General features: G+C 35.6%; 5 protein-coding genes across 14 annotated transcripts in view; all 5 read right to left on the bottom strand.

Annotated features, from left to right (window-relative positions):
- Positions 1 to 3,266: 3,266 nt before the first annotated feature.
- Prosalpha2 (proteasome alpha2 subunit) lies at positions 3,267 to 4,394 on the bottom strand. Its single transcript, XM_081981337.1, has 5 exons — positions 4,282 to 4,394; positions 4,147 to 4,223; positions 3,829 to 4,086; positions 3,619 to 3,772; positions 3,267 to 3,562 (listed from the first exon to the last, which is right to left on the bottom strand). Exons 1-5 carry the CDS (start codon positions 4,320 to 4,322, stop codon positions 3,388 to 3,390), a joined length of 705 nt encoding a protein of 234 aa, XP_081837463.1. The 5' UTR covers positions 4,323 to 4,394; the 3' UTR covers positions 3,267 to 3,387.
- Positions 4,395 to 4,924: 530 nt separating this feature from the next.
- LOC145730226 (uncharacterized) lies at positions 4,925 to 6,851 on the bottom strand. Its single transcript, XM_081981324.1, has 5 exons — positions 6,306 to 6,851; positions 6,082 to 6,250; positions 5,783 to 6,032; positions 5,412 to 5,723; positions 4,925 to 5,352 (listed from the first exon to the last, which is right to left on the bottom strand). The coding sequence occupies exons 1-5, from the start codon at positions 6,556 to 6,558 to the stop codon at positions 5,053 to 5,055; spliced, it is 1,284 nt and encodes a 427-aa protein (XP_081837450.1). The 5' UTR covers positions 6,559 to 6,851; the 3' UTR covers positions 4,925 to 5,052.
- A 152-nt stretch (positions 6,852 to 7,003) lies between these two features.
- LOC145730221 (neutral alpha-glucosidase C-like) lies at positions 7,004 to 10,346 on the bottom strand. 6 transcript variants are annotated; one of them, XM_081981316.1, is made up of 13 exons: positions 10,200 to 10,344; positions 10,070 to 10,147; positions 9,794 to 10,015; positions 9,593 to 9,746; positions 9,326 to 9,537; positions 9,068 to 9,260; positions 8,175 to 9,011; positions 7,874 to 8,123; positions 7,661 to 7,818; positions 7,501 to 7,611; positions 7,336 to 7,457; positions 7,207 to 7,280; positions 7,004 to 7,154 (listed from the first exon to the last, which is right to left on the bottom strand). In XM_081981316.1, the coding sequence occupies exons 1-13, from the start codon at positions 10,217 to 10,219 to the stop codon at positions 7,054 to 7,056; spliced, it is 2,532 nt and encodes an 843-aa protein (XP_081837442.1). In that variant the 5' UTR covers positions 10,220 to 10,344; the 3' UTR covers positions 7,004 to 7,053. The 6 variants fall into 6 exon arrangements, 2 of the variants coding, with proteins under 2 accessions (XP_081837442.1, XP_081837443.1); XR_014178565.1 differs by lacking the exons at positions 7,004 to 7,154; positions 7,207 to 7,280 and having other exon boundaries at positions 7,501 to 7,604; positions 10,200 to 10,345; XM_081981317.1 differs by lacking the exons at positions 7,004 to 7,154; positions 7,207 to 7,280 and having other exon boundaries at positions 7,501 to 7,594; positions 10,200 to 10,345.
- A 324-nt stretch (positions 10,347 to 10,670) lies between these two features.
- Positions 10,671 to 13,985, bottom strand: LOC145730220 (neutral alpha-glucosidase C-like). Its single transcript, XM_081981315.1, has 12 exons — positions 13,927 to 13,985; positions 13,773 to 13,871; positions 13,490 to 13,711; positions 13,282 to 13,435; positions 13,013 to 13,230; positions 12,774 to 12,960; positions 11,881 to 12,711; positions 11,581 to 11,830; positions 11,303 to 11,460; positions 11,137 to 11,247; positions 10,890 to 11,085; positions 10,671 to 10,835 (listed from the first exon to the last, which is right to left on the bottom strand). The coding sequence occupies exons 1-12, from the start codon at positions 13,944 to 13,946 to the stop codon at positions 10,756 to 10,758; spliced, it is 2,526 nt and encodes an 841-aa protein (XP_081837441.1). The 5' UTR covers positions 13,947 to 13,985; the 3' UTR covers positions 10,671 to 10,755.
- A 1,343-nt stretch (positions 13,986 to 15,328) lies between these two features.
- The window catches only part of cpo (RNA-binding protein), a 90,774-nt gene continuing 80,332 nt past the window's right edge, over positions 15,329 to 25,770 (bottom strand). For 2 of the 5 annotated variants that reach the window (XM_081981332.1, XM_081981330.1), the window contains exons 6-8: positions 24,825 to 24,991; positions 22,810 to 23,024; positions 15,329 to 20,000 (exon numbers count right to left, since the gene is read on the bottom strand). In XM_081981332.1, coding sequence (XP_081837458.1) covers positions 19,943 to 20,000; positions 22,810 to 23,024; positions 24,825 to 24,991 — 440 coding nt within the window. In that variant the 3' untranslated portion in view covers positions 15,329 to 19,942. The other 3 variants (XM_081981333.1, XM_081981331.1, XM_081981334.1) reach the window with 3 other exon arrangements.

Below are 25,770 nucleotides of genomic sequence, written 5' to 3'. Positions count from 1 at the left end.
GATAGAAATAAAAGTTTGGCTCAGTCCTGCACTGCAACCCATTCACAACTCTAATCAGTAAGTACTATTGTTTTACACAATTTAAATTTGGCATAAAACAATGTTAATTCATAAAAGTTGAAATTTTTATCTTATTCATCCGTTAATTCTTCATTTTGATAAAAGATTTATATCTTAAAAGAGGACGTCAGGTTACTTGATCGGTTTGATGTGTTTTGAAGATTACAAAAATTGATTTTAGTAATTATTTATCAATTTTGGTGACTGACTCGTTCTCCCATATTTCTTCTCAGTGATTTATGATAAAATCACAGTAAATTGTCATAAGTCATGCTATTAACAATTTTAGTTTTTTCATACTGCGGTTTAATTAAGTTTTTGGGTGTAATTAAAAAGTAATCTTCAAGCTATCATAATATCATGGCGTGATTTCAGTTGGATATTTTAATTTTTCAAAAGCATTTACACTTATAACAAAACATAATCGCCGGAAATTCGGTACTTATCCACTTAAGCCGATATCCGGATTGATCATTCAATCACCTTCTAGTCTGGATTGACTATTGAACTTTGTAACTTTACAAAACCTTTTTATTTGTACACACTTTGCATTTGAAGCGTATCCAAAAACCGTACACGGTGTAGCAGTCACGTCAAGTGATTGCGATCTTTTTTGTTTAAACCGGTTTTACATATCCGTTGATAATAGAGTATAGGTATAGTCTTTAGTCAAGAGGATTTACCAAAGTCTATTGCATACAAAACATCTGACAAGTGGTTATACTAAAAAAAATTATCAATGTGACGTGAAATTAAATTAGTAGACAACAAGTAAGCACTTTGATGTGTAACTGGTTTGAAGCGGATGACATAAAAAATAAGTTGATTTTGTATTTCACTTCTATAAATAGTTATTCAATAAAATTAGTGATGTTACAGGAACACCTGGTATCACGCGTTACTAGAATACTATTGGTTGAGTGGTTGATTACAATCACTTTCATCTTCTTCTTCAGCCTCTCTCGCTCCACTGTTGGACGAAGGGCTCTCCAAGCAGGTGCCATTGTCTTCCTGCACAATCACTTACCAAAACAAAAAAAACATTTTGTAATTCAACCCAAAAGGTGGCTTTCACACTAAATCGAACAGCGGTAATCAATCTGCCCTAGCTAAAAACAAAACCACAAACAACATCAGCGACGTCTCCAACTTCTCCAATTCCGTTCCCCCCGTCATTGAATCAATTACATCTTGAGGCCGTGTCACAGAACGAGCACCGACAAATAATTAAATCCCTCCAATAAATAAAACGGCAATTAAGTTTTCTGACTCGGCAGCAATTTAATCAGGAAACATTACAACCCTCAGGACTTTATGGAGGTTCATTTTGCAGGCTTGTCGGCATCGCACCTGGGCCAGTGCTTATATTAATCAAATATTTATTAACAACAGTAAAAATTTAATTATGTTTTTTCCTAAAAGTGGACTGAAATCCAGATTTTCCTCTCATAATAATTACGTGTATTTCAGCTAAATATAGCATATCAAGAATACTTGCTAGAATAGAGATTGATGAGTCGCAAAAGCTCAGGCCAACTCCAATACATATTTTAACATTCCATGCACATTTGACCTCTTCTTTACAACTGAATACATCACTGAAGGGTGCAAATGAACCAGTTTTAGTTTTATTTCCTAGTTACTTTATTGCATCTAGGCGTGTGTTAATAAAGGCACCATCACCACCCTTTCAGGGTGTGCACGCCCCCAAAATAATTCAACTCGTTTTAAAGTGGTACGTTGCTCCAATATTAAAATTTGAACACATCATTGCTCTCGACTGTCACATAAACTAGTCTGAATTAAAGCCAGTTTGAAATGTTCGCGTTCATGCCGTAGTGCCGGGGATTTTAATGAAACTAGATTATCGGCGGCAGAAATTGGACCGATTTATTACGCTTTAATTATTTCATAGTATAATGGGTATAAATATCGGCATAATCATGCGGTAGGGCCGCCGCAAATTGTTTTTGGTTGGATATCTTCCACCGAATGTCCATTGGTTCTCTATAAGCGTCCGAAAGGTTTATGGATGTTTAATATCACCGATTTCAGCAGTTGTTCCTAGAATGTATATTTTGATAAAATCTATAAACTACATTCTCGAGAAAATTCCCATTTACTTCATCTTGGTTCAGTTCAGATTAACACTTTTCTTATGAGGAAATATCAAAAGCATTAATATATAACTGTAACTGAAATATTGTATATTATACGTGTTACACTTTTTTTCTAAACAACCCTTATTCGAACTGTAATAAATACCATCACAAAGAAAGGATTGTCAGTTAAAATGCATTAAAACATAAAGACTTACTCAGACTTATTGTGATAAATCCTTTTGAAAATTAAGGAAAGTCAGAAATAAAAAGAAACGCCATTTCGGTCAGTATTTTCGAAATCTGGGGGTTACGGCACTGAAATTTGCTGTGTAACCAGTAAATTGACCTTAAAATCCAGAGACGTACTGTTTTTTTCCATAAACAAATTTTACTTTACCCCAACTGTTATCATTACTATAAAAAATGAAAGAATGTCAGTTAAAATGCAATGCAACACAATTTCAGTCAGTATTTTCGAAATCTGGGGAGTTACTACCGAAACTAAAGCTAAACAAGTTTTTCGGTATCTTGTATAGTTTTCAAAATATCCGCTCTAGAAAATCTCAGTTAGTCACGTGGCGTCAGGCTGACAAACATTCAAGAGCGGATATCTCAAAAACTGTACAAGATATCGAAAAACTTGACTGAATGAAACTTGTAGCAAATTTTATAAGCTTTTATTTTATATAGAGTGGTCATGTCGGTACACACAATTTCCGTGATATAAACAAAAAACCGGAAAGTGATACTTTCAAAACGCCCCCTCCCCTCTGACCAATCCATGGATTCTGTGCTTTGAGCGACCATGTGCCTTCTACCACATTGTCAATATAATTACAATTTTTATTTTATCTCTAAAGTAACAGGCAAAAAACGTTTTTTTTTCAACATCATCCCGATTTCAGGTATGTGGTGCTCTCTATGTCGTGTCGACTACACTAATAAAGTATTGATCTTTGATAATAGTAGATCCGTCCCTCACCCATTTAAATTATCCTTAAGACCTTAAATAAAATAGATGGCACTAACTATTATTAGGCCACATTAGGCATAAAACCTTTTATATAACTTCTGTGAGAGTTGTAAAATCACACAATATATAAATACCACATTACCATGAAAATTTATTTTGAAAAAGCTTACAAATACAAAAAAGTGATCACAAATGTGTGCGACCACTTTACAATAAAATAACTTGTATGTAAGTAACAGCTAAAATTTTCCTTTATGGAATATTAGCCAAATAGTCCTTAACATGAGAAGGTTCTAACCGTCTAAAGCCTGAAGCATCACAAATTCCAACCTCTATATTATCGGCAGTCATCTGCCCTTCAAAACTCTCTTTCAGTGTTAAAATAGCAGTGTGAACTGCATCATCCAGCTCTAAATCTTCACTGTACCTAAAAAGCCAAGAATTTTGTGTAGTTTTATAAGCTAAAAGAATCACCCAACCAACCTTTTTTCCAAAAAAGTCTTGCCATTAATATAGTTCTTCCCCATGGCAGTGGCTTTCCAAGCAAAGTAGGCCCCAGAAGGGTCACATTGGAATAAGTAGGGCCTATCATTGTCCCAGCCACAAATCAAAAGTGACACCCCAAATGGTCTCACACCTATAATATTAATTAATAAGTACTTTCTTATTAAAACACCCACTATTTGGGGTTACCTCCTGACTGAGTATACTCCTGCATAATTGCAGCTACTCTCTGCACTAACTGCACTGTAGGTATGGGCTCATGGTACACTAGGTAGTATTGTTGGGCCATTTTACGGGCTTGCTTAACCAGCAACCTGTAATCAGGCCCCATTCCAGAGTACACCATACCAATATGTCTAGTAATCATCTCCACTTTGTGGACACTATGTTCTTCATAGAGAATTGATTTGTGTTTATTTTCGGTGGCGATTACCACTCCATTAGCAGCTACAAAAGCAAATCACCACTAAAATCTGTTCAGGGGGCTTAATAAAAGGTAGTTCTAACCTTTAATTCCGACGGAAGGGGCGCCGGCACTCACAGCCGCTAAGGCATACTCGATTTGGACTAATTTACCCGAAGGGCTGCAAAATGTAGAAAGGTTAATAGGACTTAAAATAAGGTAAAAATGAGGTTTTTTACCTGAAAGTTGTAAGGGAAAAACTGTATCGCTCTGAGGCCATGATTACTTGCAACTTGGAATAAACAAAGTTTTAAAGATGCCGATCATTTAGATTGACATTGATTAATAAAAAATTGTCAAATTTTGCTTGACAGACGACGGTCATATTGTGAGTCACGTGACTGTTCTAAAAGAACTTTATGGGTAGGTCACGTGAGAGACAGTAAAATTTCTTTTAAACCTTTCTTTACGCATTGTTGTAATACTGGTTGCAGACAGTCCTAGACTGTAAAGTAGAGCTGTGGTAGAGATGTTCTGGTTGTTCGTCGCGTTCGACATTAGCATATTGAATTAACGTTTATATTAATAGTTCTTAGATCTAAACAGTTTCTTGTCTTTTAAAGTACATTTCTCTCAAATATTTGATAATGATAGCAATAATCCTAATAATTCCCTAACGGTAAACGTATGTAACTAGCTTATTATGCCCCATTTGCACCATCTTATTTTAAACCGAGCTTAAGTGGAGTTTGGTTTCTTACTGCCGCTATACAGGTAAAAAAAGTTACAATCTAAACCACGCTTGAGCTTGATTTATAATATGACGCTGCAAATGACGGTAACAGAAAACAGTAATGCAGTTCAATATTATAGGAATGTAACTAAACTTTAATGTAAGCGTTTTTATTGGACTTTTAAGATTATAATAAAATACTACTAAAATCACTCAAGTGCTTAAACACAATACTATAGTGACTAGTGTTAAATGTTACTAAGACAGTAGCGAAAAACTAACCACGATTATCATTCAGTATAAACTGGATTACGACAATAGTAAAAGCAAATGCGGTTGAAGTAATCAACCCCAAAATACTTAGATCTACCGGAAAAAAACCGGCAGCACTGAAAATTGGGCATCTGGACTTAGCTTGTTTTGCTAACAAACTTAAGCGATTTTTCAGCATAAGGTCGTTATAACTTTCTTTTGCTCCAATTTTTTGTTGGTGCAGAAAGGTGTAGCAAAGGGTGATGGTCGTTTGGCCTTCCAATGTCAAGAGTCTTCCAGTAGCTGCCAACATCACTGCTTGTCCCTTAAATAGTTCTAGTTTAGTCCATACAATCATTAGACACTTCTGAAAAGATTTCTTACCATCATGGTGAATATCCATAGCAAGTTCATCATTGAGTTGCAAATCAAAGCATTTAAAGGCACTTTCGCCACACCATCGTCGTGATAGAATGCCATCACATTAGGAATATCATACTCGACGAAAATGGTAACCGCCCAGACAATATTAGCTATAATGTTTATCACTGCTAATAACGTGGTTGGACCAGTCAGAGAATTCAAATCATCCATATGCTCACAAAGCTTGTTGTGTCTGATACAAATCTTTTTCAGTTTGTCAAGAATTTCATCAATTTTTTTACTACGTTCTGTAGTTGTAGCGTTTGTATCCTTCTATAAAACAGTTACTAATTTTTAGTCAACACTCTTAAAAAAATAACAACTATATTTACCGCTGTTTTAGAAACACTGACCAAATATGCATCAATTAAACTCTGCAAATCTTGGTTAACGTCGAAAAACATTTCCTTAATACAGTAGTTCAGTTCAGTGAGTGAGTAAAGGGAAATATTAAGAAATGTGAACTGCAAATCTCTAAGAACATAGAACAAGCTGATGGTGTAACCCAGGAGAATTGAAAAGAAGTAAAAGTTGAGACCCACAGATATGAAACAAATTACGTTGAAAAGGTTGGAAATCAGCCTGAAATTAAACATTTAATTAATTGATTGAGATTTGAGTAACACATTACCCAAAAGCAGCTTTTGTGGATTGCTTGGCTGAAATGTAGTCAAGGATCGTTGATATTACTTTATTGTATTTTCTATATTTCAAAACTACGTGGATGGCAATTATGTTTGAAGCTGTCAGCAGAAAGTGTGAAAAGTGATCTATCACCAAAACCACTCTGCTCACGCGATCTTATAGAAAATTATATTCAGTTTCTCAAGCATAATTACTGAATGTGACACTCACCTTTGCGAAGCAGTTTACCGTAAGTAGACAAAGCAAAAGCGGAACTAAATAAACCAACAGTTAACACACTTAGAATTACTCTAAACCATTTATACTGACACAAGACCAAAAGTTTGAGCCCTAAGCTACGCACTTCTTTTACCGAATGAAACTTCTTATATTTGGCAATCTCAGTAAGATCAGCCGCAAATGGAATCACTTTTACCTGCCACATTTTGATTGTAGGCGCTAAATTACCACTAAATTCACACATTTATATAGTGTGTCATTGCTGTATTAATAATCAATTTTGATTACGATCAAAATGTTAGATTGAAATCAGACACGCGTTTCATTTAATTTCATAATTAGTTAGTGGAAGATTGTACTGAATTTGTACAGGACGGTACATATTTTATGTGAGTTGGATCAATAATTTATTATTACTGGTATTTCTGCTAAGTATTGATTTTTTAAGTCATGAGATTTTTTAAGTCATGAGTTTGAGTCTTATGGACAATGTTATAAAGTATCCTGCATAGGTTAACACATTCAAATCTGCCATCTTTTTCCTTTCATCAAAGAGGCATTTTTAAAGCCTTTTTCTAAGTGCAACGTTTCTATAGAATTATACTGTGCATGGATTACAATAGATTAACTTATTTGCTTATTTTATATGATTCCGCCCACATCTCCAAAGCTTTACAAACTAAGTCAACTGAAATTGCAACATCTCGATTTATTAAATAACAATAATTAACGAAATGATCTAGTGTAGTTTTAAAGGTGACGTTTCAAACACATTGTACTGACTTAACAAATTTCCGTCGTGTCCTTCTGCGTATTGAGTTTTCACGTAGGTACCATTACCTAAAATGTAGACCATTCAACATATTCAACCTGGTAAATAAGTTTTACTTACCATTATCAGTGTATATTACCGCACTTTCAATTGTGAATATAAAGTCGCTAAAGTTAGAATCTTGATCTACCAACCTATTATGGAATTCATTAACCAAACTCACTTTATGTAGTGACTAAAAATACTTACGTAAGTTCTATGCTGCCATTAGAGTGGTTGTAGGAGATGTCCATGTACAAATATTCTTTCTCGTTTAAGTAGTCAAAACTTTCGAAATCGTCCACGTAAAACCTAGATTTGCTTTTACCATCCTATTTTTTTAGTGCAATTTATACTGTCTCAGTTAAAACTTACCTGGTCTACTATTATATGAAACTCATAACCTACATGTTTAAGTAAACTGGAAGATTGTGCGGAGCTGACTTTCCTTGCAATTATAGACCCTGACCTATAGAATACTGGAATCTGTAAATTTCAATCCATCAGCTAATAGAACGCTCCCCAAGTTACTTACAAAAGATATATTCACTGGAATCGTAAACCATTCTCCACCTTGGTAGACTCTGTTAGAATCTCCAGTAATCTGAAACCAGGATTCGTTTACACCAGGAAGATATACACGAAGATTAGTGGCGTTGGGAAAATAAACATTGGCAACAAGAATGTCCGAACCTACGTAACAATATTGACGATACAAATTGTAATTCCTGTCACCTACAGATCTCACCCACAAGAAACTCGTCGTTAATATTCACAATATTGTCATCCTTAGGATACTGATAGAATAACCCCCTTATTATAGGACTTCCAGTACGAACGTGTTCGTAAAACTGAGTGTACCAATATGGCAGGTGCAGGTACCTCATCACCACAGAATCTTTTATCAATTCTCTAGTCTCATCAGAAAATGTCCAGGGTTCACGTGGCTTAGTTTCTTCATGTCCGTGAGCTCTGAAGAAGGTTATCCACGCCCCAGTCTAAAACATTTTCTTAAATTTGCTTGCTGGTTAAATTGTCGATTACTTTACTTGGTACCATCTAGTGGCTAACTCATCAGTAGGGTCACCCAAAAATCCGGGAACGTCTCCCCCGTAAAACACCATTCCAGCTAAGTTTGAATTAATTGCCATAGGAACAATAACCCGGAGATAATCGTATGAACCTCCGGTGTCCCCAGCCCATTTTATGGCGTATCGTTGAGAGCCTGCGAAAGCTGATCGGGTGAGTACAAAAGGTCTTAAAGTTCCATTATCTCTTTCCATCAATCCTTGATGTGTGGCCATCACTTGGAGTAATCCGTACATGTTATGTAGATCTCCATGTTTAACGTCTCCATAATGGAAAGTGCCATAAGGCAATGTGCGTTCGTCGTCACCATCATCAAAAGTAGCCGGTTCGTTCATGTCATTCCAGAATCCACCAAGAGTGGACGTTGACGGAAAGGTTTCATAAGAATGTAAACTGGCGTAGTAGTCTCTAGCTTCAGGATTTAAAAAGTCAATCCAGTTAGAGTTACCAGGCCAGCAGGTGCCTAAGTAGACCTCAGTATTTTCTGAGTTGTTGACAAAATAATTTTTTTCTAAGCAAGTTGAGTAGACTTCGTACGTATCATCCACTTTAATATGAGGGTCAGACACAATAACCATTTTTCTATCTGAATGGTCTCTGACCCAACGCAACATTGCAAGAGGATCAGGAAACCCAGTGCTATCCCAAGTGAAATATCGACGACCAACTGTATAATCAAGATCCAACCATACAGCATCCAAAGGAATACCATACTCGTCGTAATTTTCAATAATGGTTTTCACGTCGTCTGCTGATTTGTAACCCCATCTGCTTTGATGATATCCCAACGTCCAAAGCTGGAAAGTTACGATTTTAGCGTATTGGTAAATTAATATAAATGCTGAGGGAATACTTGAGGCATGTGAGGTCGTCCAGTTATCTCAGTGTACTGCCTCACAGCGTCAGGTAGGGTAGGTCCGTTAAATACAAATAAATCCAGAACACCACTGTTTACCATAAAGTACGATGAGTGGGTATCTGTGTTCTCTATGTCCACCCACATTTCGGCAGCGTTGTTGAGAAATATCCCAGCAGATTTTTGAGGTCTAAATGTAGGTATTTTAGTTCTAGACTAATGAACGAATACAGAATTTGACATCTATTCACCCACCCAAATCCATAAATCAACGGCACAGTACTGTACAAAGCTAAAGTAGAATTCATCTCATAACTTCCATGATCAATGTTTTTAAACCTGTAGGGATCTTTACTTAGATCTGCGGTATGTAGTAATGAGACTGTGGCAGCGTGTTCGTGAAGTCCTAAAAGACTTTTTACACCTGGAAATTCCACGCTGAAGGTGAAAGCTTGGTCTCCGTCAGACTGCAAGTTCAAAACCTCATCCAAACTGTTTTTAAGCAACTAAACTGTAATTTACATTGTTCATAAACATTCTCTTGCCATGAAATACAGCTTGCAAAACATCGTCATGGAAGAATTCAATTTTTAGGGGTTGATATGAAATTCTTATTGTGTTGTTTCCCAAATCCCAAGCCAATAATGTTTCATCATCCTCAAGGTATAGAAGAGGTCTAAAACATATTGGTTACAACTGAAACAATAAATTTAGGATACTAACTCGGTGATAGGTTCTTTGTCTAACGAGTGAGTGATGTGGTATCTGTGTGAATCGGGTTCTTCAATGACCACCCTGAAAATGTCGCTGCCTACTTTAGTGACAGTCAAAACTAATTTGCTTCCAAGACCGTTAGTAAGATCGAAAACCATCAAGTTGTCATCAAACTTGCTGGAAACTACGTTGTAAGTCTCATCGACAGTGGGAATTTTGGTTCTTTGTTCCCTAAAAGTTTACATTCAAATTTTTTGTAAAAAATTTTCAATCTAGTGTACTTACGAGCAAACTGGTCGCTCTGAGCAAGTTAACCAAGAAGTTGCCAAAGGCAACAAACCCAATAAAACAATCCAGAACAGTCTAAAACATAACCAAGTAAACTTAGTGCTATTTAAGGTACAAAGTGACTTACTTTTCCTTTACTTTGGTCATTATTAGACAGTGCACTCACTCAGAATCGTACAACTCAATTTATTTCAAATCGCTTATAACATAATTTTGACCTCCTTAAATGCATCTATAAGTGGATGTTTTGGACTTTCATATTGTTTATTAACGTATTTTTCTGCGATAAGTAGTTTATTGAAGTGTTGAAAAAACCTATTTTATGTTGATTGTTTTTCGGCGATTTTAAAGATAAAAGTGTAATTTCCAAGTGCTCCTTAAAATATTTATTAAGTACATGTTTTTCTATTTGTAAAATATTCGTATTTTTTGAAAATCGATGTTTTTGTATTTATAAAAAAGGTAATCACCACTTCAAGCCTTTTTGACGACACAGTTTTGACTTCTTCGGGAGAAAGGTAATTTCAACTTTAAATGCTATTTAGTTGTATTAAGGGTTTAGAATACTATAGTAGGATTTTAGTTTTACAGTAAATAATCTCTTTAAATAAGTGTTTATTGTACAAAATAAATACTCTCTTAAATTAAACATTTTCAAAATTTTTATTCTCGTTAATGCTTAACTAAAAGTAAATAACTTCGCCCACCTTGGCTAAATCTAATTCCTCATGGCTCACAGTCTCAGTAGTATAAAAGCCATCTCCTACAAATTGTAACCAAGTTTTAGTATTTTTCTAGTTGGAGATTAGTTACTCACCATTATTGACGTAAATAATAGAAGATTCAACTTCAATAGAGAATCCTTCAGAAACAGTATCCGAATCGATGGAAGAACTGATTCCAGTTCTAGTATTCAAGTCAAATTCAAAGTTGATGTACAGGTACCTCTTCTCGTTCAAATACTCAAAACTTTCAAAGTCGTCCACATAAATTGTGGTTGAAGCCAAACCATTCTGGAATACAATTTCTTATTACTGTTCAAACGTTTTTATCCTAAATTTTACTTCATCAGGCAAAATGTGCAGTTCATAGGGGTCGTCCTTAATGTCCGCAGTGCTTCTCTTAACTCGTGGTTTCCTTACAATGACACTTCCAGACCGGTAGAAGACTGGAGTCTACAAATATAAAGACATTTACGTGGATGATAGCTTTGATGTGCAGAGTACTAACGAAAGTCAGATCCACTTCAATCGAGTGCCATTCTCCGCCTGCGTAAACTCTTTGAGCGGTACCAGTGAACAAGTACCAGTTAACTCCTCTACCAGGAAGGTATACCTCAAGAGTAGAGATTTCGGCGTATCCCACGTTAGCCACCAAAACGTTTTCACCTAAAAAAAATTGTTTTAAAAGTTAAAAAACATGATACTTAAAGAATTAAACAGTATTAACTGAATCTAAACTTTAAACTATGATTTTGTTGAAAACAAATTGTTTGACAATCCACATACCAACTAAAAATTCATCAAAAATATCCAAAACATTTTCATCATCAGGATAGTGGTAGAACAAAGGTCTAACCAATGGATCACCAGTCACTGTGTGTTCATAGAATAACGTGTACCAGTAAGGCAAATGCTTGTATCTAGTCTGGATAGCTTCCCGTAGAATTGGTTGCATAGTTTCTGAAAAGGTCCAAGGTTCCCTACGTTCAGTAGAAAGATCTCCGTGCGCCCTGTAGAATGGAATCCAAGCACCAGTCTGAAACATTTACTTTTAACGATTGACCTAAAGAACCATACTCAACTTACTTGATACCACCTACTGGCAATTTCATCAGATGGTTTGCCAAAGAATCCAGGGACGTCACCGCCGTAGAATACCAGCCCACCCAAATTAGAAGCGATGGTCATTGGAAGTAGAATACGTAAAAAGTCAAAAGTAGAATCAGTGTCTCCGTTCCAATTGGCTGTGTAACGTTGAGAGCCAGCGAAAACTGATCGAGACAATATGAAAGGTCTCAGTTTGCTTTCATCTCGAGCCATCAGGCCTTGATGAGTGGACATGACATTCAACAATCCATACATGTTGTGTATATCTCTGTTGCTCACATTGCCATAATGCAGAGCGTCGTAAGGAAAAGTACGTTCGTACATGTTATCAAAGATAGATGGTTCGTTCATGTCATTCCAGTAACCTCCTAAAGCGGAAGTGGAAGGAAAATTTTCGTACAGATGCAAGTTAGCGTAGTAGTCTCTAGCTGCAGGATTAAGAAAATCGACCCAACTGGCGTCTCCAGGCCAGCAAATGGACACGAAAGGTGTTCCGTCAGCATTCTTAACAAACAAATCATTTTCCAAACAGTCAGTGTAGATTTTGTAGGTGGGGTCCACTTTGATGTGACAATCAGAGATGGGGACTAGTTTACGGTGTCCTTGAGCATCCACCCAGTCTAATAACTCTACAGGGTCTGGAAAGGAGGTTGCATTCCAAGTGAACCATTTTCGCTCTGAAGTGTATTCAATGTCCAGCCAGAGAACATCTAGAGGGAAGTCATATTCGTCAAATTTACCGATGATGTCCTGGACGTCAGGTGTGCTATTGTAGGCCCAACGACTTTGATGGTATCCCAATGCCCATAACTATATTTTTTTGAAATAAACTTGTTTCAAACTTTTTTGTTATAAAGATAAAGAAAACAAACCTGGGGTAAATGGGGTTTTCCAGTTAAGTCAGTGTATTGACGTACAGTGTCCCGCAAAGTGGGTCCTAGTAAAATAAAAGCGTCTAGAACACCACTTTCGACCATAAAGTAAGCGGATTTTTCTTCGTTGTCAATATCGATCCACATTTCTGCTCCATTGTGCATAAATATTCCTGAAGTTTGTTCTCTAAACATTCACCATAATTACTTCCATTCGATCATAATAACATCAAACTTACCCAAATCCGTAAAGAACTGGAATTGAACCATACATAGCCTCGGTTACGTTTAACGGGTAACCTGCAAAAATGTAGTCCACATTTTTTAATCTGTAAGGATCCATTTGGTAGTCAGCGGTGTGGAGTAAGTTGACACTGGTTGGATGTTCTGGAATACCCATTAATCTCTTAGCGCCGACGAACCTGATCAGGAAAGTGAAAGCTTGACTGTCTTCAGTCTGAAATCATACTTTATGCATCTAGAAACATTTAAAACTGTTAAACCTTACATTCTCCATAATCAGCCTGTTTCCTTCAAGAACTGTTTCTAGTACACCATCATGGTAAAACTCTAATTTTAATGGCTTGTAAGTAACCACCACTCTATTGCCCTCTTCATCAGAAGCTGTTAACGAATCATCACTTTCAGATTCTACTGCAAGCCTGTGTTAAAATCAAATATATAAGTCAGTTTGATATACAATATATTAGACGTACCTTTGAGTAGTAGGTTCTTTTTCTAATGAGTGTTCAATATGATGTCTATGCAAGTCGGGTTCCTCAATGTTAATTCGGAATCGGTTATTAACTACACCCCCTAAAGTCATAGTCAAAGTATTTTTTTCATTAGTTAGAGTAAAGAGAAGAGCCCCGTCTTGTTCTCCCGAAAACTCTGCATTGTAAACTTCATCCCAGTCGGGAATTCTCGTTCGATGTCCCCTAAGGATTTGGATATTCCATTAATAATCCTTCATGTATTATAGGTGAAGGAATTACTTACGAACACAATGCCCTGGTGGAGCAATTAGCTGGAAACGGGATTTCAGGGTGTAAATCTCCGGCTACCTGGATAACCCCTAAGGTTATAGCCAGGGCCAGCCTGAAATAGTGCAAATTTCCTAAGGTGTTTCATGTATTATGTAATACCAACATACCTGAAAACTATGTGATTCATGACTGAATTAAAATGACTGAAAACAGCGGGGTGTTGAGCATAAATATATAATTCCTGCATATCTTATCCCCCAGCAACAAGCAAATATTTGCTTTTTTGTTTGTCCAATCAAATGCGTATGCAATCTCGATTCAAGTAGATTTTGGAGTGTTTGTGTTTAATATGGAAAATTAAAACAGCAAATATCAATCTTGTTATCAAAAGTGGTAGGTACCTGAGTAAAAGGGTCACTTTAAGGCAACTACTGCATATTTGATATAATACATTGTAATGACTAACTGAAAAAAGGCAGTAAAAAGTAGCAGTTTAAAATCGAAACAGGATTTGCAGGTTCAGAAAATAGTGATTTAGGCATCATTAGACTACTAAAACAGTTTGTGGAGACAATAGTTGAAATTAATAAGTTCACTTTTATCCTCTGTAATGGTTTGAGCAACCTATACCTTTATGATATCAGATCTCTAGAGTGTGCATAAGTAACAATATTCCAGTGACTTGAATAACCTTCCTATTGAAAGTTTGTTGAAGCATGCATGATGTTCATTAAAGTAATAGTGAGTGTATCCACCCAGTGATCAGAGATGTATTAAAGGAACATGGACCAGAAGAAAATAATGTTAGTAGCCAATACCTTTGACTTTATAAGCAAAAATGCAGCTTATCTAAGTATGACAGGTTGATGAAATCATATGTGAAGAATCCGACAGGTTAATGGTTACTAAAGTTTTTTCTAAACCAAAACATAACCTTTAAGAGTGCTTTTGTACATGGACACAATGTCACGCACACTGGAAAATAATCAATTGAGCCTAAGAAGCGCATTTCGTGAGTACTTCAATAAACAGAATCCAAAAAGATCAGAAGGTCACTCTCTAAATTGCATTGCAAACGCAATACAAAACCTTGATAACTCTCTGACACTACCAGAGTGTCCCAGGAAGACAAACTGTACACGGCAGTTCTGGTAACCTGGACATCATAATCGCAAAAATAACGATACACTTTAATTTACAGTATTTATGATACAAATTTTGAAATAGTCAACAAACTCTTGTGCCAAAAGAGTTTTAAATTACAAGTGGTTTATTTATCCACTTGCTAATCAGTATTCAAATTATTAAATTGAGGATTTTGATTTTATCGAGGTCATTTGTTCCTCATACTTGAGAAATTGTTCAGGAGGTTTGTTTCAAAACATTACTGAATCTCTCAATGTGAAAAAGTTGTTTTTTTTAAATGGTTTTGTACTTTTAGGAAAATTCTTTGTAGGAAGACATTTTAAAAGCAACTTATTCCATCGTTTAAATCTTTTGCAAACATTATGTAGTGTCATATCATTAGTTAGTTTTGAAGTGGAATTAATCTAGAAAAAAAATTCAATATACTTTTTAATACATATTTATTTCCCATCTTTTGGACCCTATACAATTTATATCTAAGTACATTGTCAGGTAATACAATCTTTGTTTGGAATGCTTTTCTGTATGTTATTATATCAGATAGAGACAGAGAGAAAGAGCGATAGGGAGAGGGCAAGATGGTGGGGGTGATTAGGTAAATACGAACATTTTGACTAGTATCAACAATTATTAATTCTGGCATTGCCTTCGGCCGATCGGACGGAGTGACCGAGCCGCCGTGGCAACACAAGACACCCAGTATGATTTTTAATTAATTTATTTATAATTCTAGTTCCAACAAATTTATCCCACACAATTTTACAATATTTATTAAACTAATTATTTAGACTACGTACTGTTCAAATATTACAATAAAGATATGCATTCCCTGGTCGATTAACAGGTAATCTAAGGCTAGGCCAAGGGCTATTTTTGAGATTCCTCTATTCTGACTCAGTTTGGAATGTAGGGATGATTTTTCATGTTCGAGTAGCACTAAAATCATAAAAATAGCCCTGAAACCGTTTTATATTATTATTTAGCTCCGCTGGGTAGAAGTACATCAGCTACATAGCTATAAACAATCACGATTACAAGGCTTCTATTTAATTGTTTATACGACTTTCTTCCTAAATTTGCACATTTTTTTATGTTTCTGTAACGAAATTATTGCTGTTAACTAACCAAGTGGATAGTGCCTAAGTAGCTTATTAAAATACAGTCGAAAGTTTGGAAGAAAGCCTGATAGACACTTTGGTTTTTGTAAATATACTCAGCGCAGATAGTATATCTGAATGAGACGATAAATTCTCCTACTTTGTAAATCCATATCTTAAATCTTAAATATTATCAAATTTTCATCATTATCGCTAAAATTTAAGATGTCACTTGACAAGGGGCACAGATCTGATATGTTTGGAAAGTGTTCATTATTCATCATCATTTTTTTTCTTCATTTTTCATGTTCCTACTAAATATTTTACCCTATGACCTAAAGCAGAGAAGGCGATCGTGGCTAGTTCAATATTTATAACGTTGATAATTTATCACATATTTATGTCGCTTTCATCGACTATGAAGCTTAGCGTTATGGTTTACACTCTCAAACGAATATTGCACTGAGAGTGTCTAAAACGATCAATCAGGAAATATCTGCATTAAAACTCACCATAAAACAAGTTCTAACAAAAATAGTGTTACAGAGTATTTAAAAGCAAAACAAAACTTATTTTTTTGTATGTTGCTAGAATGACAAGTTATTAAAACTTGAAGGTTTTTAGGTTGTCTGCATAAAACTACTAATTACAGTAAACTACACCTTTTTCAGTTGTCACGTCACTTTACAAATAAAAGAATCACAGGTACAAGAACATTTCTTGTTTTGTTGCACATTGTACTGATTTTTTCTCACTTTCAATTATTACGGTCTTAATGGAAAATGGAAACATTGCCAAACTTCTAAAACGGTGTAGTTCATTTAGTGTTACCCAGCACCACAATCAAATTGTAGTGTTTGAAAATTACTGATTTTAAAATGAGTTTTATTCAGATAATCCATATTCCCAATTAAGCTTTATAAACCATTTCCACTTCTATTGATCGCAAAGCGATTTAAAAGTTTTATTGCGACACGTTGGAAAATCGGAAATAATAACAACCAAAACAGTTCTTATTTAAGTTTCATTACAACACATAACAGAGTTACGATAAGACGACATCTAAGGGTCGGATTGCGTAATAAGTATAACAAGTATTTAAATTTTCCATTTTTTTTTTATCTAATAATTAGTTTAAGCTGATATGTTTCGTGTAGTCCCCGTAATGTCAGAGTCAGCAGATTAGACTGTGACCCGCACCCACCTTACCGAGAGACCCGCGCGCCTTTTAAAAAGTCACCGGATCACGTTCTTGATGTCTTTGTGTTGACATATAGTGTTTTTTTAATTGGACGGAAATTTGACGCAGAACGGCTAATTTGACTTTTAACGTCTGACAACTGAGGATTTCCCAACAGACTGTCTTGAACGCTAAAAGACCAAATCGACCGCTTTTTTTTCTGCATTGCAAACACCCTCAAGGGACTCGAATTACCCTAATTGACATGTCCGGAGATGTATGGGACATTGCTTGAAGTGAACACAAGCCCTTGAGGACTGATGCCTTTAATATTTAACTTACTTTACTGATAGTAATAATAGATAATATTATATCACATAAATTCACACGAAAAGCACTATGCTACTGCTATAGAATTAAGACTAATATTTTTTTATTAGGTATGGTAAATTATAATTGTTTATTATTACCGGGAAGTTTGCATCATTTGCACCTCCATTTCAATAAGCAAAAACGAGAAGGGTCCTTGGTTTGCTATAATTAAACGGAGGCTACAAGGGCAGCGGACAGATAAGATGGTATAGTTAGTAATAATCGTAAAAAACTATAAAATTATAATATAAAAATAATTAGTTGTTAATTCAACTCCGTAACAACGACTCACTAAAATTAATAAGAATATATTAAGTTCATCTATTAAAATTTAAACTTTGGTTAATCATCTTATGTATCCATATTATTCCGTATTTTCTTTTGCCAAAAATTAGTGGTTGTATTTAATACCAAGCACTCCAGTCCTAGTAATTCATAACTGATTAATGTATGATTGTCATTTTTTTGCTGAGAAAATTGCGGTATTGCCAACTTAACGTTTATTAATTGACTGCGCTGTTTCAAAGTAATGATTTAGTTCAGACTAAATTTTTGTACTTAATTGTTTCTACATTTCGACCGATAATAATTGACAATTTTGATATAAATATATAAAGAACTATTTAGTTAGTTTGCAGTTAGACAATTTTCAAAAACTATGCCAGATTTTGCGCCAACTAGAAAACAACTGTCAATATTTTCCAGTTTATGTTTAAGTGCTTAACAAAGTTCCATATACTACTTTGCTTGTGACAAGTGACAAACAGGAGGTTTGGCAATACTGTCTAGTAAAAACATTCTTTAATCCATAACTTGGTAATTAAACAAACCACATAATACTGTTGTAATAAATTACTGAATATTTTGTGTTATCCTAACTATTTGAACACGGCACTATTTTGTGTTTTCGAAATTTTTCCGTTGTTATACGGATACATAAGAAATACTTTTAAGGTACAGCAACATATTCTACCATTTCTCTATAGCTAAATCTACTACTATATAAATTTCATGCATTTTTTACTTGCAAGATAACAAATGCTTGTATTTACTGTAACTACTAAATAAGTAATACTAACTTTAGATTCAAGCGAAAAAAGCTCGTTTACTATAAAAAGAACTTTTTACCTAAATGTAGCAAGCTGCGCTCGCCCCGAAATTCTTCGATTTCATATAATCACTGTTGACAAGGAATAGAGTGTTTAAATTTTCTTTTAAAATAGTAATAATAGATTTCAAAATAGATTTACAACACTATACCTTAAAATAGTATAGGAGAGAAATTTTAATATTTCACACACTTTTTAATTTTTAATTGATATGTTTTTATTGGACAAGTCCTGCTTTGCGGTCGCTTTAAGACTTTTCGAGAATAGGCACATCAGAGCTCTGACATACCCCGATCAGGATGCACAGCGGTGTATATAAGAAGTTAAAAAACGATTTGCATGTCGAAGGAACTGAATGATTACCGCACACGCCTCTATCATTAGGATCTTCGTATTTGTTTTTTTGGTTTTTTGGTAAAAAAACTAGAATATAAGGGGCACTTGGGTAAATTACAATTTACAGCTTAAGTAACCTAATTTACAATTGTATTTAGTTTAAAGATTTTTCATTTAATAAGGCACAGGCCGATTTCCATATTGCTCGAGTTCGATCCGTAGGGGTAAGTCCAGCGATCGAGATCATTAGACTTAACCGGACGGACAGTGTTAATACTATGGAAAAACCCTGTACATATCTAATCATAAGAGTCTATAACATTACAATAAATGTACACACAACAAAACGAGTAAAAAATGCAAGGTGTGATTTTGCTAGAAGATCCTAATGTGCCGAAAAAACTAGCCAGAACAAAAATTCAGAAAAGTCCCATCTTAAAGAAACAAATTGCTATAAAATGGACGTTTCACATTAAATATTGACAATATTGAGTTTCCATCCCTAAGTATAATAGCGCGTTATACACTAATAATAATTGTTACAAGAATACTCGTGCCATGCATGGTCGTAAGAGCCTAACAAGCTTCTTTATCTTACACCATCATCAGAAAATCTACTTTGTAAGTAAAGAGAGAAACGTACAACTACTAATATTTCATTTCACTTAAAATTTAGGGCACCTTTGGTTTAGCTTAATCTTCAGTAAAAATAATTAAGAATCGTAACGATCTCTCGAAAAAAAGTTAAAATCTTTGGTGAGGATCGGTCTTAAGTTGTTTCCAAACCAGTTATTGCGCTAGCGCAACTCTTAAAGTAAACAGATAACAGAGTTAAGGATATTTAGAAAAAATGATGTTTTTTTTTGCAAAAAAACAATTTGCTTCCCCAGTCCGACGTAGTTTTTTTGTCTTAACAACGTCCAGCCAATACCAATGCCTTCTGTCAAGTGCTGAGCGGCATGTACGAGTTAAGATTGTCCATTTTCTTCTCCTTTTGTTCCCTAAACAGAAAAATATTAGTATTAAAACATTTGGTCAATGCACACAGAATAAAATAATTGTAGTCGTCAGACTACACTATGAAAGTTTAAATGTTTGAAAATTACAGCTACTTAACATATTACAAGTCAAAGACTACGTTTATATCGAGCAAATTGAATCCGCTTATTCAATCCGGTCATGTAAACCGTCATAAAATCCTCGATATAAACGACGCGGATTAAGTCAAATTTTGAATCAATACACCAATTATTATAACAAAATTATTTACGAAAAACTAAAACTAAATTGTACTTTTGACAATGTAGCTCCGAGTCCGTCCAGTTTTGGACTAAGATAAGTTAAATCCTCATATTTGTATTAGCACACTCTATATAAATGATTTTACTAGACCTAGAAATACAACAAAATAGCTAAAACTCACTAAAGAAGAAGGCACTTGAGTAAATGTAGAATGTTTTGCAGGTGATACTGCGTTAACTATAAAAATCGATATCAAGAAAGTCTAACGGATTTAAAGATTATTTACTCTCATAGATGAGGCAAAATCGGCCGGACCCCTTATATACAGAGTTTCAGAAGTTGAAGAATTTTCAAAAGACGATCTTTAATGTAAGTGAAACAAAACGTCTGAAATTCACTGAAAAAAAACTGTGTCTGGGGTTTTTGGAAGCTTTAAACTATTTTGACGATAATTTTGAGACGACTAAAAACACCTACACAAATATAAAGACCTTCTAAGAACTGCGTCGTCAGAAAACACAAAAAATTAAAAATATATAAGGTTTTCTGGCAAGGCAATATTTGCAATATGTAAATCTATTCTCTGATCAAGCCTTGGGTTACACATAATAATTTGATATAGTTTTGAATTTAGATAACTTGTCAGTCTTGATTTTCATTATGTTTTTTATTTTGGCAACACTGTTTTGCATTAAAACAAATTTGAATGCCGTAATTATTACCAGAACCATTAGATGTCACAAAGCTTGATTAATAACCGAGTAACCCAGTTACGGTTTAAAACAATTTTCTGACAGCAACATTAGAACAATAACCGAGCTCAGGTGGGGACTTGAATTCAATTAAGCAATTTAATTCGTTCCTTTTTTTTCTACCCTGGAAAGGCGACATTTAAAAAGAACGGTAGTTTAATTATTAATTTCCCACCTTGTCAGTCACGACATCGTCCCCCTAACGTTAATGGAACGTCCGATATTGATCCAGAAACCTGTTTGCCATTAAATGTTTCAAATTCGTGTTGGGTTTAGTTTATAACGTCGCATTGAGCTTAAAATGAACCCCAATTTATTACTATAGTCTAATCAAATCAAAAATTGTATAAAACTTTGATTTGAACAGACTTTAGACTGTATGCAACTTAACCTAACAACACTACAGTGCAAGCATCTACACAAACATACTGAGAGTGTGATTAGTCAAGTGAGGTGGTGCGTTTCGCTAGTCTAAACGATATGACATGCAAATGAGGATGAGTGTTGAAGGCAAGACTACACTAAAATGGGGGATGACCGACCTCTGCAGCCGTGGACGCCATTTTGTTCCTGGCGTACTCGATTCGGATGGGGCCGCGGTCCGAGGACAGGAGGAACGAGCCCTGCAGCTGCGACATGACCCGAGCGGCGCCCCCTACGTCCCGGTACTCCACAAAGGCAACGGGCGTACCGCCCCCGGTACTGCCGCCGCCGCTCACATTGTTGTTGTTGTTCAGGTGCACGCGCAGGCGGCAGAAGCCGGGGAAACTGTGCAAGAAAGACACGACGTGGTGGTGCTTTGTGATTGATCAAAACGGTCAGCCTTGCAATAAGTTTGCTATGCCATAGGTCCCAGGTTCAAATTGTATTTTTGAAAAGAGTTTCCGGACGTTTCATCAATGTTTTATTTAGCTTCACCAGGAAAAACTGTTTTTGTTCAGGATCCAACTATTACACTGATTTTCAGTGTCATATCTTCAATAAATGAAATTGAGAAAAATACCAATCATTTTTCTTTGTTTGAGAAATAGAATTTATTGAACTTATTTTTTATCAGTGAAAGTTTTGAACAAGAAAATAACTTCAGGAAATAATAAAATGTTAAAGATTTCAGTTTTATGAACCTGGCAAAATCAATATAATATGACTTGACATGACACACAATTTGTGACTGAAAAATGCTCAGCCATACGGTTATCTCCAGTTCAATAATTGAATTTTATGAAACTAAATAATATACTATTCTTTTTAGAAGAGGCACCCTTTCTGCCTTTAGGCTTTTCGGTTCTTGACAATTTCCTGGGCCGTTTCCGTTATTGCAAGGCTTCCGGCGGTTAGTGCCTTCGGTATACAATGCAGAAAAATTCACACCCTTGAAGTGCACTCGAAAAATATCTCTTACACGGTAAAGTTAAAAGAAACGATGTCAAAAACAACTTGTTGAAAATAATCCCGAGGTGCTAAATCGATTTTTGCCCATTATTCAAAGTGTGAATTTTTATGAGTGCTTGTGGACGAACAAAGGGTACAAAATAACTGCCAGTGTTGACGTTGCCGTTAATTTACGCTGTTTACAATCCAAGGAAGGTAAACAGAACTGTCGTTCGTTTAAGAATGTGACAACATCGACACTCGGTCTAAGACCTACAAAAGTGTGGTGGAGGTGCGACAAAAACACAGTGATGTGAAAAACCGGGCGCCAAACGAATCGATTACGGTTAGTGGCATGCCCGCACCAATCAAAAACGACTTCTACGGTTTTAGTGTTGTGGTGAAAATGTGCTAGAGTTGTTGATGAATCGTAACCAGTACTGACCTGGCAAAAATTTCCTTCAGTTCGTGCTCGGAGACGAATTGCCCCAGGTTTGCAACGAACAGCGTGGAGCACGGGGGATTGTTCATCCCCATTCCCGGTTGCGACGAACTTGAGCCTACGGGAGATGCCAGGGCCGGACTAGGCAGAAAATGCGGCAGAGAGGCTGCTGCGTGCACTGATGTCAAAGCAGTTGGGTGAGGCATTGACATTGGCTGCTAAAAACAAAAAAAGTCAATGTGTTGTTTTTTACAAATGTAATAATTAAATTCATTAGTGCAAGCTAAGCAAAACTAAAACTGTTTACTCCATAAAATTTGTTGGTAAACTTAAAACGTAGAAGCAAACAATATTAAGACAGTTGTAGTCTGGACATTCACAACTTTCTAATAATGAAACTTTTGTATAATATACTTAAAACTACTATTTCTGAACTATCTCCAAAACAAAGTGTTTGTCATGTTTTTCGCCTGTAATCTAGTAATTAATAAACATTCTGTATACAAAAGTGAGAGCAAGCACCATTCAGTTAGATGTGGCGGAAACTTTTAAAATGAGTGCATGCTAATAAAAACATTGCTAAAAAGTTAGAAAAAGACAAAACTATAACTTCTACTCAATTGCATGAATTTGCAAATTAATGCTGTTATACTTGGAAATTATAAATTGAACTAGAAAATCATAAAGTTGTATTTCAATCGACTACCAGAATACTAGGAAATGTTCCAATAAACATGCAAAACCAACATACATTGTTTTTGAATTATACAGAAATCTATTCCAAAACCTAATTTTCATACACCTACCAGTTTTTATTAATTTAGAGTGTACGTTACGAGATACTAAATTGAAAACAACTATCTAAAGTAAGCTTTTGAGCCACAAATTGATTATTTTTACACTCATTTTTCTTGTGAAAGTAAAGTGGTGAAGATCCCATACCACTCAGCACCGTATTAGAAAAAGTAAAGCCCCACTTAACCGTCAAACAAGGAAAAAAAGGCAACCCTTTCCTGAACTATCCAGATAAATTGGTCGATCCGGCACGAACAATTCGAAAACCGCCCTAACCGAACAAAAGCAATTAAAACTGCGCCTTTAGATACACGTTTATAAAGACGCCACATTCGGATTCGGCCCTTGAATTAATCCAATGAAGTTTTACGTTTTGCCCTTTGATGATGAAGACGTCGAGGACGCGAGGCCCTTTCGATTGGTTTTCGGGCACCGAAATTGGATTCGGATTCTGGCCACAGAAACGTATTTGATGGGTTGGAAGAGAATAAAAAAGACAAACTAATCAATTGCAAACATGTATCACCAGCAGTTTCCCTAAGTTTTTAATGGCAGAGTGAGTCCAAAATTATTATGAAAGCTCAAATCAATATTGGTGGATTACAAGATTCAAAATTACTAAATAATGACTTTCCCTGGAAAACATAACTATCTGGAACCACAGACACTAATTTTAGATTTCTTGTTAAAACTACCTTCGAAAAACAATTCTATTTTGCATTTCAAAAATCTGTAGGTGATACTACTTTTTTATCTGTTGTAATTAATTGATGGTGTTCATTGTTCATATACAGAATGTTTGGTAAAAAAACATGTTTTTTATTAGGATACGGTCTTATTGTTTTTCGTAATCTCCTCTTTCGTTTTCTCGAAATCTTTACTGAACTCCGTGTACAAAAATAATAAGAAGCTTTTCATTCATCTAACGCTACCACAGCTCTAAACTAAAAAGTGATAATAGCAAGCCAAAATTTTGTTTGATGGACAAAGTTAGCGTATATTTTTGATGGTTATGCATAATGGCATATGTTTTGCAAACCGCCAAAAATCACAATTATTGTAAAACAGTTGTTAAAATTTCTACGTAGTGCGCTAATTTCAACCATCAGTGCATATAGTGTGTGCATCAACAAAGTGACCAGTCATCAACTAACGTGGTGGTGGACTGGGGCGCCCGCGTCCAACGGACTTTTGTCCGAAGATAGTCAAAGATAGGAACGTACTGGCACCTGGGGGTGCAATGCGGGATGCACCAAAGTGGCGTGTTGCAATGCCGCCCCCGGGAGTTCTGCCGCCGCTGCTGCAGCCGCCGCCGCTGAGTACGCCAACGGATGGTGCCACAGTTCAGGACCGCCGGGGAAGAACGGCGTTCCCAGATCTGTAACGTAAACTTTATTTACAATGAGCATCTGCCTCATTCTGATGATAATCTATAATAAATATATTCTAGTCAGTTGAACAATTTAGAGAGAAATTATGTACAATGGTTTCAACATTCTTTCTTTTCTACATCAAGAGAAGCAGTATGACTAATCAGTTCATTTCAATTACCGAAAGTGCAGTGACTGACAGTTTTATAGTTAAAACAAACAAACTGTAAAGTTTCACCCGGGGAAGTTCAATCAAGACATTTTTGGAAGTTGCCAACTGAATTCGCAATTTCCCATTTTAGATTGACGACGAGAATATTCTGTTAACTGTCTTAAATATTTACAAGCAATTAAACGGATACGAAGCCCGAGTAAAGTTGACATGATAATGCCGGCATGTTAATGCATGCTTGGCATGGTCGCATTAAGTCAGCAAGCCGGGAAATCCTTCTCTATCTATTAAGGACCGCAATTTGCACAACCCCCTGTCAATTTGGTGATAATCAGGGCGACTAGTGGCCCGTAATGCCAATCATCGTTTATCATAATCTCGTGATCGATCAACGATAAAATGAATATATTCAAAACAATGTTTTTAATTAATCTACTTCGGCTGTTGGTCAGAATTCTTCACTCTGTAATATCCAGTAAATAAATGCCAAAACTTTCCATCATTGACACTCAGCACCAGATAACGCAACAAATCATAAAAAATACAGCTCTAATAGCTTAGAGCTCTTAGAACTGTACTGTACAAAGAATTCTAGAGTTTTTTGATATTGGCTCTAGTCTTGCCTTT

This window comes from Ips typographus, linkage group LG6, assembly GCF_016097725.1.
Source record: "Ips typographus isolate SLU linkage group LG6, UJ_Ityp_2.0, whole genome shotgun sequence".
NCBI classification, from domain to species: domain Eukaryota; kingdom Metazoa; phylum Arthropoda; class Insecta; order Coleoptera; family Curculionidae; genus Ips; species Ips typographus.
The sequence above is the reverse complement of the archived record's forward strand: the minus strand, read 5'-3'. Positions and strand labels throughout refer to the sequence as shown.